General features: G+C 47.0%; 1 protein-coding gene across 2 annotated transcripts; it reads left to right on the top strand.

Moving 5' to 3' along the window:
* The first annotated feature begins 6,068 nt into the window (after positions 1 to 6,068).
* GOLGA7 (golgin A7) lies at positions 6,069 to 13,199 on the top strand. 2 transcript variants are annotated; one of them, XM_056362888.1, is made up of 5 exons: positions 6,069 to 6,319; positions 7,628 to 7,780; positions 8,129 to 8,230; positions 9,377 to 9,440; positions 11,861 to 13,199. In XM_056362888.1, the coding sequence occupies exons 1-4, from the start codon at positions 6,209 to 6,211 to the stop codon at positions 9,422 to 9,424; spliced, it is 414 nt and encodes a 137-aa protein (XP_056218863.1). In that variant the 5' UTR covers positions 6,069 to 6,208; the 3' UTR covers positions 9,425 to 9,440; positions 11,861 to 13,199. The 2 variants fall into 2 exon arrangements, with proteins under 2 accessions (XP_056218863.1, XP_056218865.1); XM_056362890.1 differs by having other exon boundaries at positions 6,116 to 6,319; positions 11,858 to 13,199.
* The last annotated feature ends 100 nt before the right edge of the window (positions 13,200 to 13,299 follow it).

The raw sequence follows: 13,299 nt of genomic DNA on the forward strand, positions 1-13,299 counted from the left end.
TTATTTCTGCTCCAGCTAATTGTGAAAAAACAGTAATTTCCACTTAAAAGACACTCTGTGTGATCTTTAGGAGGGTGATTCCCCTGCGGAGCTGCATCTTCCCCCGAGGAGGCAGCGGCAAGGCAGCACCGCAACTCCGTGAGGGCTTTGAAGAGGGATTCCCTGGAAGGTGGGCATTAGGCATTAGCATTTTCCAATTACTGCGTGGAGAAGTCCGTCTCGGTAGGGACTCTGCCCTGAAATCAAACTGCTGCTTGTCCCGTACCCGGAGAGCTGCCGGCAGGAACGGAGATACACTGCAACGGATCCGTGAACCAGCGGGTCTGGGCTCAGTATGTCTCGCTTGGAGTGCCCCAGTGGGGGGTCTCCAGGTCCCAGGACCTCCCAGAAAAACTCCCATGGGCCTTGGGAGGGCTGGTCCGGACCTTGCTAATAGTACAGCTATTATGCACCCAATATACAAGTGCTCAGGCATCCAGCTTCTCTGATACTTCCAGCACAAAGTTTAGAAACAACATCTGCAATTTTGGGAGTTTAAAGGAAATGAAGCTCCCAAGGGGATGTCCACAGAAAGTCCAAACTGTCTTCTCGTCTCTCCAAACCCTGGCACTGCAAACCCACCTCCCAGCACGTGGCCACAGCACAGCCGTCTCCTGCTCCCCCCTCCCCTGGCTAGGGGTGACCAGAGGTTTATCCTCCTAGAAGGGATGAGGACGATAGCTCAAGGCCATTTACAGCACTACCTCCTGATGAATTTAAGAAAGCCCAGCACACACTTCCTCTGTGTTGCAACACTTTCTGCCACTGCTGTGTTGTATTTTTAAACAAACACAAGCTGAAGTGCCATGGTCCTGCAGGCAAGAACTGAACTCACTGAACCTGAGATTCACCATTACTACCTGTGTCCAAATTTGTAACCAGCTTACACAAATCCTGTGGGAAGGCAAAGTGGGTTTTGGCAGGTATGAAAAACCAGATGTCCAGGGAAGCTGTCAGATCCCTGCACATCAGGGAATGGCCGCAGTCTTTATTTAAGTGTGCCACTAGGGGACACACAGTAAGGACAAAAACCATCTGTGTTGACAGGAAATAGTTGGTCCTGGTTAGTCCAACTCTGATGTCTGGGATGTTCGTAGCCTCCAGATCCAGAGAAACCTATTAGGTGGTATTTCCCCACATTCTCAAAATGCCTCTGACTTGTTGATCTGGCAGTGCTGGTGCTCTGCACTAACCTTGTCTCATCAGCCAGCTGCCTACAACCAGCCCTGCACTGCAAGCACCCGCCCCACGTCACCTGCCTTCCCCTCTTCAGCAAGTCTGGTGCTTTCCGGGGATGCTCAGCCCTTACTCCTGGGATGATTTACATCAGCTTTACCTACAGCCAGAGATAAAGCCGCAGACAAAAACCTGGACTAGGTCAAGCTTTTCCAAACAATTGCAGATCTGAGAGGCCATTGTTGCTGAAGGTAAATAATGATCAAATGATTTTCCTCTTGCAACAGTGTTGAGGTCTGTGGCCCCAAGCCAGGGAAGGCCACCTCACACCGTGGGGGGAGAGATGTTTCAGCTGGTCTGGGGCTGAAAAGGCATCAGCATCCCTCCAGGCTACCTGAGTGCCAGCGGTAGTGCTAAAGATGAAATGGCACCTCGAGACAACAGCCTGCTTGAGGCAACAAAATAAACAAGCGGTGAATAGAGGGGGACAGAAAAACCTGAATATGCTGCCATTACTCTTCTTCCAACACCCGCCACTGATGTCTGTGCAAATGCCTGTACCCAAGGGCTCCTGAGCCCTTCACAGCATACAGGGCTGCCCAGTTCTGCATGCTGTTGGTTTATTACCTTCATAACACAAGGACAACATTGATCTGATGTGCTTACAATCTTGCTCTTAGCCATAAAAATGCAGAGCAGTATGTTCAGCAAAGGAAAAAAGTTGAACCCTACAGACAAATACCATGGCTGCTTCTAAACACAAGGCTGGCTTGTGGTGCATTAAGCAGGGATGGGTTACCCAGCCAGGAGTATTTTCTGTCTCCAAAAGCATGAATTAGAGACCGTGTCTTACTATCAGCATCTGGAATTTCAAATGTCCTTGGAATAGATAGCATCTGGATTGAATTCTCCTTCTATTTTTTACAGGGCTCTCTCATTTAATAAATAATAATAGTTTATTACTGCATTGTAAAATTTCATAATCCTTTTCACAGCAAGAATGAAAAAGATTCAGAAAAAAAAGGAAGTGCTTTAAACAGGTTGATGCCAAGAACTAACCAAGGCAGAACATTTCTTCAAGAGAGATGGGTCAACTCATTTTGCACTTGCAGCACTCAGCTCCATGTACATTTGCAGATGTGCCAACAAGTGCAGCAACAATTGCTAATAAAATCTTGGCTCACATCAGAATGGCAGAACACGCTCCACACCTGCTCTGCTGCAGGACCCATACAGCCTGGGTTGCCTCCGAATACATCTCAGCACACGTGCTGAAGAGGGGGTCCCAAGCAAGTTTTGAAACATCAGACATTTTTTATTTATTTCCCAATTTGTAATAATTTCAGACCCACACTGATAGTTAATTAACAGAGCTCCCATTGACCAAGACAGCAGGAGTTTTGGAGGTAAAATATGAGACCAATTTAAGCAGTAAAATGATGTCTTTTCTCCCAGGCCTTAGTCCCCTGTTTTACACACAAGCTTTGCTCTCTGGAGGTGTGCATGGTCCCTTACTGAGCACAGGCACATCTCTGTCTTGCTCAACAGCCCGTAGCACTGCTGTGAGAAGGAGCAGGCAGAGCAGTGCTGTGGTTTATGACAGCCCTGGGCATCAGAGGGACCTTAGCTCTCCTCTTCCTTACATGCTAGCCCCAAGGCAGCCGGACACCAGGAGCACCAGGGCAAAGCTGCACGAGGACTGAGACAGCCTGCAAGCTGAAAGATCCCCAGGGTTCACAGCTTTCTCACTTCACTCGGGTTAGTGTTCCAGGGCTGATAACTCTTGTCATCCTCTTGCAAGACAAAAGAGGTTTAGGGAGATGAATTAATCTGTACAAACCACAGTAAGGGCACGGAAGGGCACAGATGGTGAGCCTGTGACCCACAGACTTCACCGCAGAGCGACGGGTGAAAGCCTGTGCTGCTCAGCAAGGAAGAACATGGGCATCGGTTTCTTTTTGGCACTTGGACAAAGGAAGACACTTGCACGCATCCCTTTCTTCCTGTGCAGCTTCAGATCCAGAAAGGCAGGACTCATGCCCACTAGCACTCTGCCAAGTCCCGTTATGATTTGAAGCAAGACAGTTTTCAGGTAATGCCTGCCAAGGCAGTAAGGGAGTTTGCATCCATGGAGAGGTGGACAAATGCCAACAGAGCAGCATCCTAGCACCTCACTGGGGACACTCCACAGCCTGGCTTGCCCCCACACCCCTGGTCCTGCAGCCAGCAAGCCCACTGACCCCACACCCTCGCCACAGTGTCCCGGCAGGTCCCGCACAGCCATGGCACACGGCCTGGCAGTGGCCTCCCTCCGTAAGCCTTGCTGATGTCTGGGGATGCCTCCCTGTCAGCACAGCAGACTCAGTGCCCCGGTTCATGGGAAGCAGGTCAGCCCTTCCGTCTGCTCTGACACTGACCTGGTAGAGATGGAGCATGGCCCAAGCCACTGTGTCTGCCCTTGAGTTCATTCCTCCCTGGATGCATGGGAACTGTTCTGTATATCATCTTCTAAGTGGAAGCATCAGCAGACTGAGAAGGAGCAGCTGCTGTAAGCAAATAATGAAACTGAATGTCCCAAAAGCTTTGCTTTCCTTTACTTTTTTTTCACCCAAGTGATGGCTTCCAATAATTGTTTAGTTAAACATGTCACTGACTAGCTAACTTCTGAACCTTGGAACAGTATCCTCTGATCATCCATGATTTCAAAACTTCCAGACAAGAAAAAAAGACTCTCAGGAACGCTGAAGGCAAGACATTAGCTTTATTTGCACAAATCACAGAACTAGGAACAAGGATCACACAGGGTGGTTCAACCAAGGCACATTTCCTAATTCTGGCTGAAGACCTTGCTACCATTGGACCTCAAGATCTCACAGTACTTCTGCCAAGTACTGCATTAATTAACCCAGACATACAACTCACTGATGGCTTTTGCAGAAGGGCTTGCTCCCAATACCTCTGTGTGACCTCAATGAATACTCGCTGAGGACTGTGCTGCAGCCCAGGTTCAGTAACTGTGCTCATAATCAGCGTCTGCTTGGTTTTTTGATCCCATGGGTACAGATTGCCATAGAGACCTCAGAAATCTTCAATTAGCTGTATCATTCTCCAGTTCCCCTGGTTTGTGAATTAGCTGAAAGGGTGCTGTCATTTTTCAGGGGGGTTGTGGAGTCTGCAGCACTTGTTATACTGAACAGAAGCATTTCACCTCCCGAGGAGGTTCACCTTCACCTTATGTTTTTGTCAGTTTAAATTTTTTTTTTTAATAATGTCATGAGATCCAGAGGCCATTTATCTGCAGTATGTGAATTTTCCCACCACCTAAAGAAATTTTAAACTAAACTATCTCTTTGCAAATCTCCCATGTCTGTTGCACACATGCAGGCTGCCGGGCTCCCGAAGGCTCTGGAAGGTACATGGTGCCTTTTCAAGCCCACCACCCCAGCTCTGAAGCTGCTCAGTGATGCAGCACTGTGCACGCCAAGGGCAAAGACCTCGGCAGAGGGGTGCTGCGCCCATCTCGCTGCTCAGCACCTCAGACCCACCGGTCCAACCCTGTCCCACGTAGTCCCCTGGCAGTGGGACAAGGCAGCTTTGTAGAGTGTAACACTAAGGCAGGAGGAGGAGGCAGTGACTCCACAGTGAGCCCCAAAGGACAGGACGGGACAGCCCTCCCAAGCAGAGCTCGGCTCGGAGGCACAGGTGGACCTGGCTGCTCCCGCACAGCTGCACAGCCCCTGCCCCGGGCAGCCAGCAGGACCCTGTCCCTGTCCCTGCCCCGGTGGGGCTGCACGGCGTGGGGCGGGGCTGCGGGCCCCCAAGTCCCACGGCAGCACCAGGCCAGTGCCGGGGAGGCCCAGAGCTCAGAGCCCCGGCCTGAGGCTGCCCGCCTGGCTCGGGCGCGCTGGGCCTTCAGGCCTTCCTGAACCCGAGCGGCCTGCGGCCCCACCCGCGCCCCGCAGCCGCCGACCGCCCGAGGCCGAAAGTTAACGGGCCCGGAAACGATCGCGGGTCCGTACACCAGCAAAACCAGCGTGGAACGCAGCCGGGCGAGCGCCGCGCCGCGCCGCCCCGCTCCCGGAGGAGAGCCGCGCCGGTCACAAGCTGCCGAGTCCCGCGGCGGAAACCGCCCGGCGCCGCGCCCGGGCCCGGCGGAGCGCTGCCATGTCTGCGCGCGGGGCGGGGGGCGGGGCGCGCAGGGCTGCACGCGCGTGCGTCGTCAGGGCTATACCATGTGTTCGAAGGGGGGCGTCACGCGGGCTATACCATGCGGCGTGCAGGTGGGGTAGCTGTGCCTGTGAAGGGAGGGACAGTCGCTGTAATAAGTAACTAAGGGTAATTTGCTGATCAGATGGGTTTTTAACAAAAGAAATGATCTTGCTGCAACACATTTGAGAATGTTTTGTCTGGCGAGAAAAGAGTTAACTTACCCATGAGGTTGCGAGATGTACCTTCTCAAGGCCAATGTTAAACCATAATCTCATGTTACTATGACAACCTTTGTCTTCGTCTAGACTTTAGTGTAAAAATAGTTTAGTTTTGTAATATACAGCTTCTTGCTACGGGACTGAGAGCATAACTGTTTGCTTAAACCGGCCTTGAAGCTGAGGATAAAAGGGCTGTGTTACTTGTCGGAATTTGCGAGCCTGGATGGAGCTGCGACTCCCCGGCCGCCCAGCGCTGTTTTTTCTTTCCTGCCTTAATAAACACTCAGTGAACTTATTTCGGACTCTAGTTATTTCAAATCCAACTATAACAGTCGCCACGCAGCCCACGGGACCGGGCGGCGTGCCCACATGCGTAGACCCCCCCGCTCAGCTCTCTCGCGAGCTGCTTTTGCGCACTACGGCGGCGGCGGCCCGACGCGTGCGCCAGAGCGCACTCCTGCCCTTTCCCCGGCCCGGCGTCCTCCTGACGCTTTTGCGACAGCCGTAAGTGAGTGGCGGTGCCCGGTGGAGCGGAGCGGGCGGCGGCCGCGAGTGGCGGCGGCGCGATGAGGCCGCAGCAGGCGCCCGTGTCGGGCAAGGTGTTCATCCAGCGCGACTACAGCGGTGGTACGCGGTGCCAGTTCCAGAGCAAATTCCCGGCCGAGCTGGAGAACAGGGTAAGGTGGGGCGGGCCCGCCCCGAGCCCTCCGGGCAGCCCGGGGCCGCTGGGGCCCGCAGCTCAGGCTGGCCGCGGCGGGAGCGGGGCTTGCGGGCCCGCTCGGCGGTGGGGCAGGGCCCGGCCCCGCGGACGCCCGTGCGCCGTGGGTGTCGCGGCGTGCAGGCGGGGGCCGGCTGGCGCCCGGCGGCGACCACGAGTGACCCGACAGACTCGCGTCCCCTTCGGCGCTGTTGTGAAGCACGCCGTGGGTCTCCCGCACAGCCCTCAGCTCCCTTGTCCCGTCTCTCTGGGGGCAGGAGCCGGGAGGGCTTCTCCCCCGTGTCCCTGTCCTGGGACGGCTCTCCCTCCGGCGCACCCCAGGGATGCTGTGTGAAGATCTCGACTACTGTCTTTAAGTTTAAGGCAGCTAGTGCTTTCTAATCCTCTCTTCTTATTACAGCCCTATGCATAGTGCCAGAGAGGCATGATTTCAAAGTGTAAGGCACATTCTGCTTTGCACATTGCTTATTTTTTGGCATAATAGCGTTGTTTATTGTCCAAATAGCATTTTTGATCAGTTGCGGTAAGCAGGTACTTTTAATTTGTGGTGAAAAGCCACATGCAAAATAGTTTGAAAATGCTTCTCTTTATTGTTTATGAAATGCTGGCATGTTGTACTTTCTTTAACCTTGCAGAAAGCAGCTCTCTTTTGTAACAGTAATGTAGAATGTGTTGATTATGTCTGTGAGAATAAAGCGTACACTGTTGTGCTGCTGTGCACTAACACTGTCCTCCCTTGTGGAGCCCAGCCAGTTCTGCTGGGCCTGTTCAGTAGCCTCACAAGTACTGTCTCAGGTACTTTCATTTTGTTGAATGCTGTTAGATGTAGTATCTTCCACTAACAGCAAAACAAACACTCCTTACTAGTGCCTTTTCTTTTTCTCGTGGCACTTCTCACTTGTTTGATCAGCACTGTAGCAGCAAGATTTTACTAGTCTACTCCCTAACTGCTCTTTTTAATCCAGCAGATCTCCTTGTGCCTGAACTAAGCTCCACACCCCCACCCCGAATTGAATCGCACATTGGCTTAGTTACTTTACTCTTTAATTGTTTGGTGTTCACATTGTGTTGGAATTCAGATTGGCCTAATCACTTGGCAGATACTCAACGAAGAGCTATAGGTCTGTAACTTGGTGTCCTTCAGACTTTGTCTCTAAACAGTGGCTGCAAAGCATGGAAGTGCAAATAGGCAATAAATGAAGGCAGAAGATATCGGTGAGCTCTGAAACGTGCAGAATGTGACAGCTAAACTTGACTTCTCTTGCAGATTGATAGGCAGCAGTTTGAAGAGACTGTCCGAACACTGAATAACCTCTATGCAGAAGCTGAAAAACTTGGGGGCCAATCTTACCTTGAAGGGTGTCTCGCCTGTCTGACTGCCTATACCATCTTCTTGTGTATGGAAACGCATTATGAAAAGGTGTGCTGCTTTTGTTTACCTTCTTAATTGCAAGGGAGTATATCTCAGAATTCAACCAAAGACTTATTTCTTGGTCAGTTTCCTGTGACTTGCACCATTGTACAAATTCCATATAGACTCTGGATGTTACTGCAGAGTTGTTTCACATATACATCAGACAGACTTGTTATTAGTCAGTTTAAGTAACATAATGATTACTTGTACTTCAGAGGAATTGTGCAAGTTTTGTCTCTAGTTGTGTGCTAGGTTCTCCTAATGTTGCTGTATCTGTAATATTGCTGGGGCTCTGACTCTAATGTGCGGAAGCCTGATGAAGGAACTCTGACCTCTGTGCTCTTCTGTTACCAGGTTCTAAAGAAAATTGCCAAGTTCATTCAAGAACAGAACGAAAAGATCTATGCTCCTCAGGGCCTCCTTCTGACAGACCCCATTGAAAGAGGACTAAGAGTTGTATCCTTCTGTGGTTTCTTAGATTGTTTCCTGCTTTGTCCATCTGTGATGTGTGCTGTCTCTTTATCTCAGTGGCATGCTTGGTTTGTGATATGGCAGAATATGTGATTAGTTTTGTTTCCATTATGTAGTGCTCTCTGGTCAGACCCTTAGTACATTAAGATTTGTCATATCGAAAGACAATCAAAGTGGAATCCATCCTTTCAGACTTCCTGAAAATCCAATGTGTATAAACAGAGTACTTCCAACACTTTAGATGCTTCCTTTATTTCAGTGACCTATAAAAATGCAGTTTGTCAGATTGAAAAAAGTGAAGAACTTGTTAGGATAGAAATCAATGACATGAAAGCAAGAGATCGCCATTTAATTTGCAACCCTCAGCTCAGGTTCTGGCGAAGATTTCGCCATATGACATCACTGTGAGTAGATGCCAGCCTAGAACTTGCTTTTGCTTCTAGCATGGCTTATTTCAACCTTTATTCTTCAATTCTTGAACCACACTGCAGGCATTTATCTAGTCATTACTCATTACTTTAGCGGTTGTAAAGACCTTGAATAGCAAGTCTAGCGATAGAGTGACTAACACACATCGTTTTTTGAGAATATTGAAACCGGAGCAGCTTGAAACACAGAATGCCAATGAAATGTGTGCTAAGGCTAATTTCTTGCAGTTGGGTTATTTGTGTATTTGTCTAAATAGCTTCTAGCTGTCACCAATATGAGAAGAATGCAGTTATTATGTTTTCTGCATTTTTCTGTGCACACACCTCCTGGAAAAAAAATACTCATTTTCAGTTCGATTAGTGACTTAGTAGCTGAACTGTAGAAGTTTTAATGTTTGTCTAATGCATAGCCTTTCCTGAAATTTAACAGAAGGTGGCAAGGCTCACAAACTCTCTATACACAGCATCTTGTGTTATTGTTGGCAGAACAGTCCTGGGCTGGATCGATCACTGATCTGACCTGACAGGGCATCTCTTAGGCGTACTATTTGTTTGCTGTGTAGCTCTGAAACTAGCCTTGAAACAGCAGGTATGAAGCAGAAAGATCAAAGGTTCTAAAATCTTAATGTTTTTCTGCCTTTTTTTTTTGTTATGTTTTCATAATCTTTTTATAGTATGTTTCCCTAATAGCTTTTCTGTGCAGATTGAAATTACCATTTATGAAGACAGAGGTATGACCAGTGGAAGATAAAACTGTGGAGTCTCAGGTACATGTTAACCTTACACTAGCTCATTCTCAACCAGTTTCCTATGCTCAGAGGGGTAGATTCTGTCATACTGAGACAGAATATTTATCCCACCACTATATGTAATCAAAGGCTGTTCACATAAATCCTGTGTGGACTAGCTTTTCTGAATAAGTAGAAATACCAATACTTGGCATTATGCCACTGAATGTTAATACAGATCAAGTGTTACCAAAATTGTTCTCTGTTCTGTTGAGAAAAGGATCTTCTTTTATTCTCGTGAAGCCTTTCTGTCATAAGGTTCTGAGCAGACAAACTTCAGACTAACCCTTAAATCTAGGCTTCAAAATAGGTGACTAATTAAATGCTTATTTTGGATTTCCAGATAGTTTTTTGTACTAGTAGTATGAGAAAAAGAGTCAAGAAAAATCGTTGATGGTACTATACTAGCACCTGCTCTTCCTGTACTGCTGTGAAAGATACAGCTTTTCCTTTCAAGTTATTTTCTGTGGTACCTCAGGCCAGGGTCTATATTAAAAGCCTCCATGTTTTGAGCACTTGTGAAATCAAGGTCATAACCACAGCATGTTAAAGATCCCCTTCTATTTTGCCCAGAAGTCAATATTAATAGCCCCTGAATCCTGAACAAATCAACGGGAGTAATTACATTTTACCTTCTTGCTGCTAGTATATAGAAGATTCACTTCTGTTGAATAGTAGCTTTTCTGTTCCAGGAGGGACTGAACAGTGAACTCCTTTGCTGCTCAGAAACATTTTGTAAGATACTGTATAAATACAGAATATCTTACCTGCTGTCCTGAATCTTAGAAGAATATGATATATTCCAAGAGTCAAGCCTTAACACAGCCTGAAAGGAAAATGCAAGTTTACTATACTTGGTACTGTTACAAAATTGTTTCAGTGCTTTTTGTAACCTGCCACTGCTATGTATCTCTAGGATTTCCCTTTTGGTAGTCTGCTCATGACTGACCCGTGTTTACAGTGCATATAAACCAGGTTAATCTACCACATACTGGAGCAAACCATGACATAAGTTCTGGTAAAGCAATACGGTGAAGATTCTTTGATGCATACCCGTTTCTAAACAACTCTGACTTGTAACTTGGCATCATTTGTAGATGCCAATTGTGTCTCAAAGTATCCTTCTTTATGTGGTTATTAGCACTTGGGAAGATGTTGTGTTGCACGGCACTTGTATTCTGTTGTTGAAACAAGTTAGTGTTTTATCAACTGCATCTGCATATATTTGGCACAAGGCATTGGTCATGACTCATTTCATAGCAGTTACTGCAGAATGTTGTTCTAGGTGATGTGGGTTTTGAGCAATTACTTAAAAGCTATTTCTGCCAGTGTTCAAACAACTGAAATTTCTGAAATGCAGAAGGACTTGTATGATGAAGTTCTGGATAGTTTGATGAATTGCAAATATTTGTTGTCAGTAAACCTGTTTTGAAAGCAGTATGAGTACTCAAGTAAGCCTGCTGGAGTTTTACTTCCTCCTACTCATTTGGAGCCTGCACGCTGTACTGAATGATCTGTTCGTGAATGCAGCCTACATGGGCTCTACAAAATGTGTTTTTCTATCCAGTATAGTGGTAGTGGACACGACAGGCTAGATGGCGTGTTGTAAGACTTTAACGGTCTCTGCAGCATGTAAATTTAGAGGAACTCTGAGATCTACTACTGTATTTGAGACCTTATCCTACCCAATAGATTTAAGTGAAAACACCTCTGTATGACTCTGTCCCTGAGTGTATGCTAGCATACACAAACTTTTAATTGCGGTTTTTCAGCTGGATGCAGTTCCAGTTCTCACCTTGGTATCTTTACTCATGATGCTTTCAATTAAGAGTGGCCAGCAACCTGTAGGTTTAACTGGGAAAAGGTGCTGAAAGGCACTTGGTTTTCATGATACTGTGTGGCAGTTATGAAGTGAAAAGTGTGCTGGGAGTACCTGAAAGAGAGAGGCTAAAATAAAGAATCATGCTACTTGCATGCAGTATAGAACTGCAAAATTACTATCACCAGGTTTCCAAAATACCTGTTGAACTTTCATTAGGCTTTGCTCTTGGAAAGCTCAAATTTTAATGGGATCCCTTGTCTTAAGTACTCGGCAGATCATGGGGATGGCAGTGTAAGTCTAGGTTGTTGGCAATGTGTGCAGAAAAGAGTTTGGAAATATTTACGATGGTTATGCAGAAAGAAGCAAGGAAGTAAAGGTCTTTATTTTCTGTTAGACAAATGAAATCCGGAGTGTTGGCTTCTGTTGCTGTTACGTTCACCACAGCACGTGGTAACCCTACCTGTCCCGCTGTGTACCTCCTAAGATAACAAAATGTGGCTGTGTAAAGGTTGGTGTAGGGTTTTGCTGGTTTCATTTAGTAATAGTTTCTAATAATATGAAACTTCTTTTCTAGCAGATAGCTCAACAGTGGACTTGCTGTATCGAAGTTCCCCTACCTCCTACTACAGAGCATCATTCCTTTCTTTGCTGCCAGATCCACAGTGCCATCTACTACAAGGACTAACTTCCTAAAACTGCTCCACGTGGGGTGACCTGGCTGGTCAGCATCCATTTTGTGGCAAACTTTTAAGCAATTAGATCACTTCTTAGTTTTTTGGGGGTTTTGTTTGGTTTTGGGTGTGGTGGTTTGTTTTTTTTTTTTGTGGTTTGTTTTGTTTTTCAAAAAAACCCAAAAGTGGTAAAGCTACCATACTCTTCTGAAAGAAAGAGGGCACTTAGCCCAACGGAAGTCTATTTCTAGTTGCGTAAGCACAGTGCTGTTCTTCCCTAGTTCTTAAACCCTTCTGTACATCAGTTGGGCTTTGGAAAACTGCAAGTCAGAGTTGGGAATTTTCCAGAAACGAGGCCTTCCCTCCAGTTCAGACTTGGAGTGAGGGGATACACAGTGCCTCTGCCTGGCAAGAAGTGACTCAAGGCAATGAGGATTTTATATTTCCTGTGTTGATCCTCATGGAAAACCAGAAGGCAAGGGGTTACTTGTTTCAATGTTTTCATTGTTCCTAGAAGGGGGAGGAATAGCTGGAGTTTAATAGTGGTGTTTTTTCTACTATGTCTGTGCTGTTACTGCATCTGTCAATGCTCACCAGAAGAGGGGGGTCTACTCATTCATAAAACAGTAAGTACAATAAAATGGATGCTGAACCAATAAACGTAACAATTCCTACCCTACTCTGATTAATATGTGAAGTGTAAGACTTTCTTTATGGATTTATTGTATATAATTTATAGGAAAACATTGGTTTGACGGACTTTTAGATGTTGTGTAAGGTGGTTTCTTAATTTTCTCTGCTGGCAACTATTGAACAGTGGAGCTGTGCGTTACTCCGTATCCCCCACACATTGACATTCCTCAGCAATCCCTGCAAAAGTAAAAGTTCCTACCAACCAGACTGGTTTAGCATTTTTCTCTTGTATCCTTTTCCCATATCAAAGCAAGGATGTCCTGGTTTTGGTTCAGAGCGTCAGTGTGCAGTTGCAGAAGGAATTCAAGCATTCAGGAGAGGAGACGGCCTGTGCAGAGCGGTTTGGGCTTCTGGTGGTGCTGTAGGTGCTAATACTGGATCTGAAATTCCAGGCTTACTACTCAGCCACTGATTATTTTGGGTTTTTGAGATTTGTTTAACATTTTAATTGTATAAAACTTGTTTTTTCTAAACTGTAACAGTGTTTGCCTTTCACATCTGTTGCAATATTGGCAGGAGTACTAACGGATTAGTAAATTTTTTCTTAAACGATGTCCGTGTCCTGTTTGGTAGTACCCGGGGGGGAGAGTTTTGCTCCTGCCGCAGCGGGGTTCGGGCTGTGAGCGCTCCTCCGGGGCGTTCCAGGCGCCCC

The sequence above is a fragment of the Falco biarmicus genome, chromosome 18 (genome assembly GCF_023638135.1).
Source record: "Falco biarmicus isolate bFalBia1 chromosome 18, bFalBia1.pri, whole genome shotgun sequence".
NCBI classification, from domain to species: domain Eukaryota; kingdom Metazoa; phylum Chordata; class Aves; order Falconiformes; family Falconidae; genus Falco; species Falco biarmicus.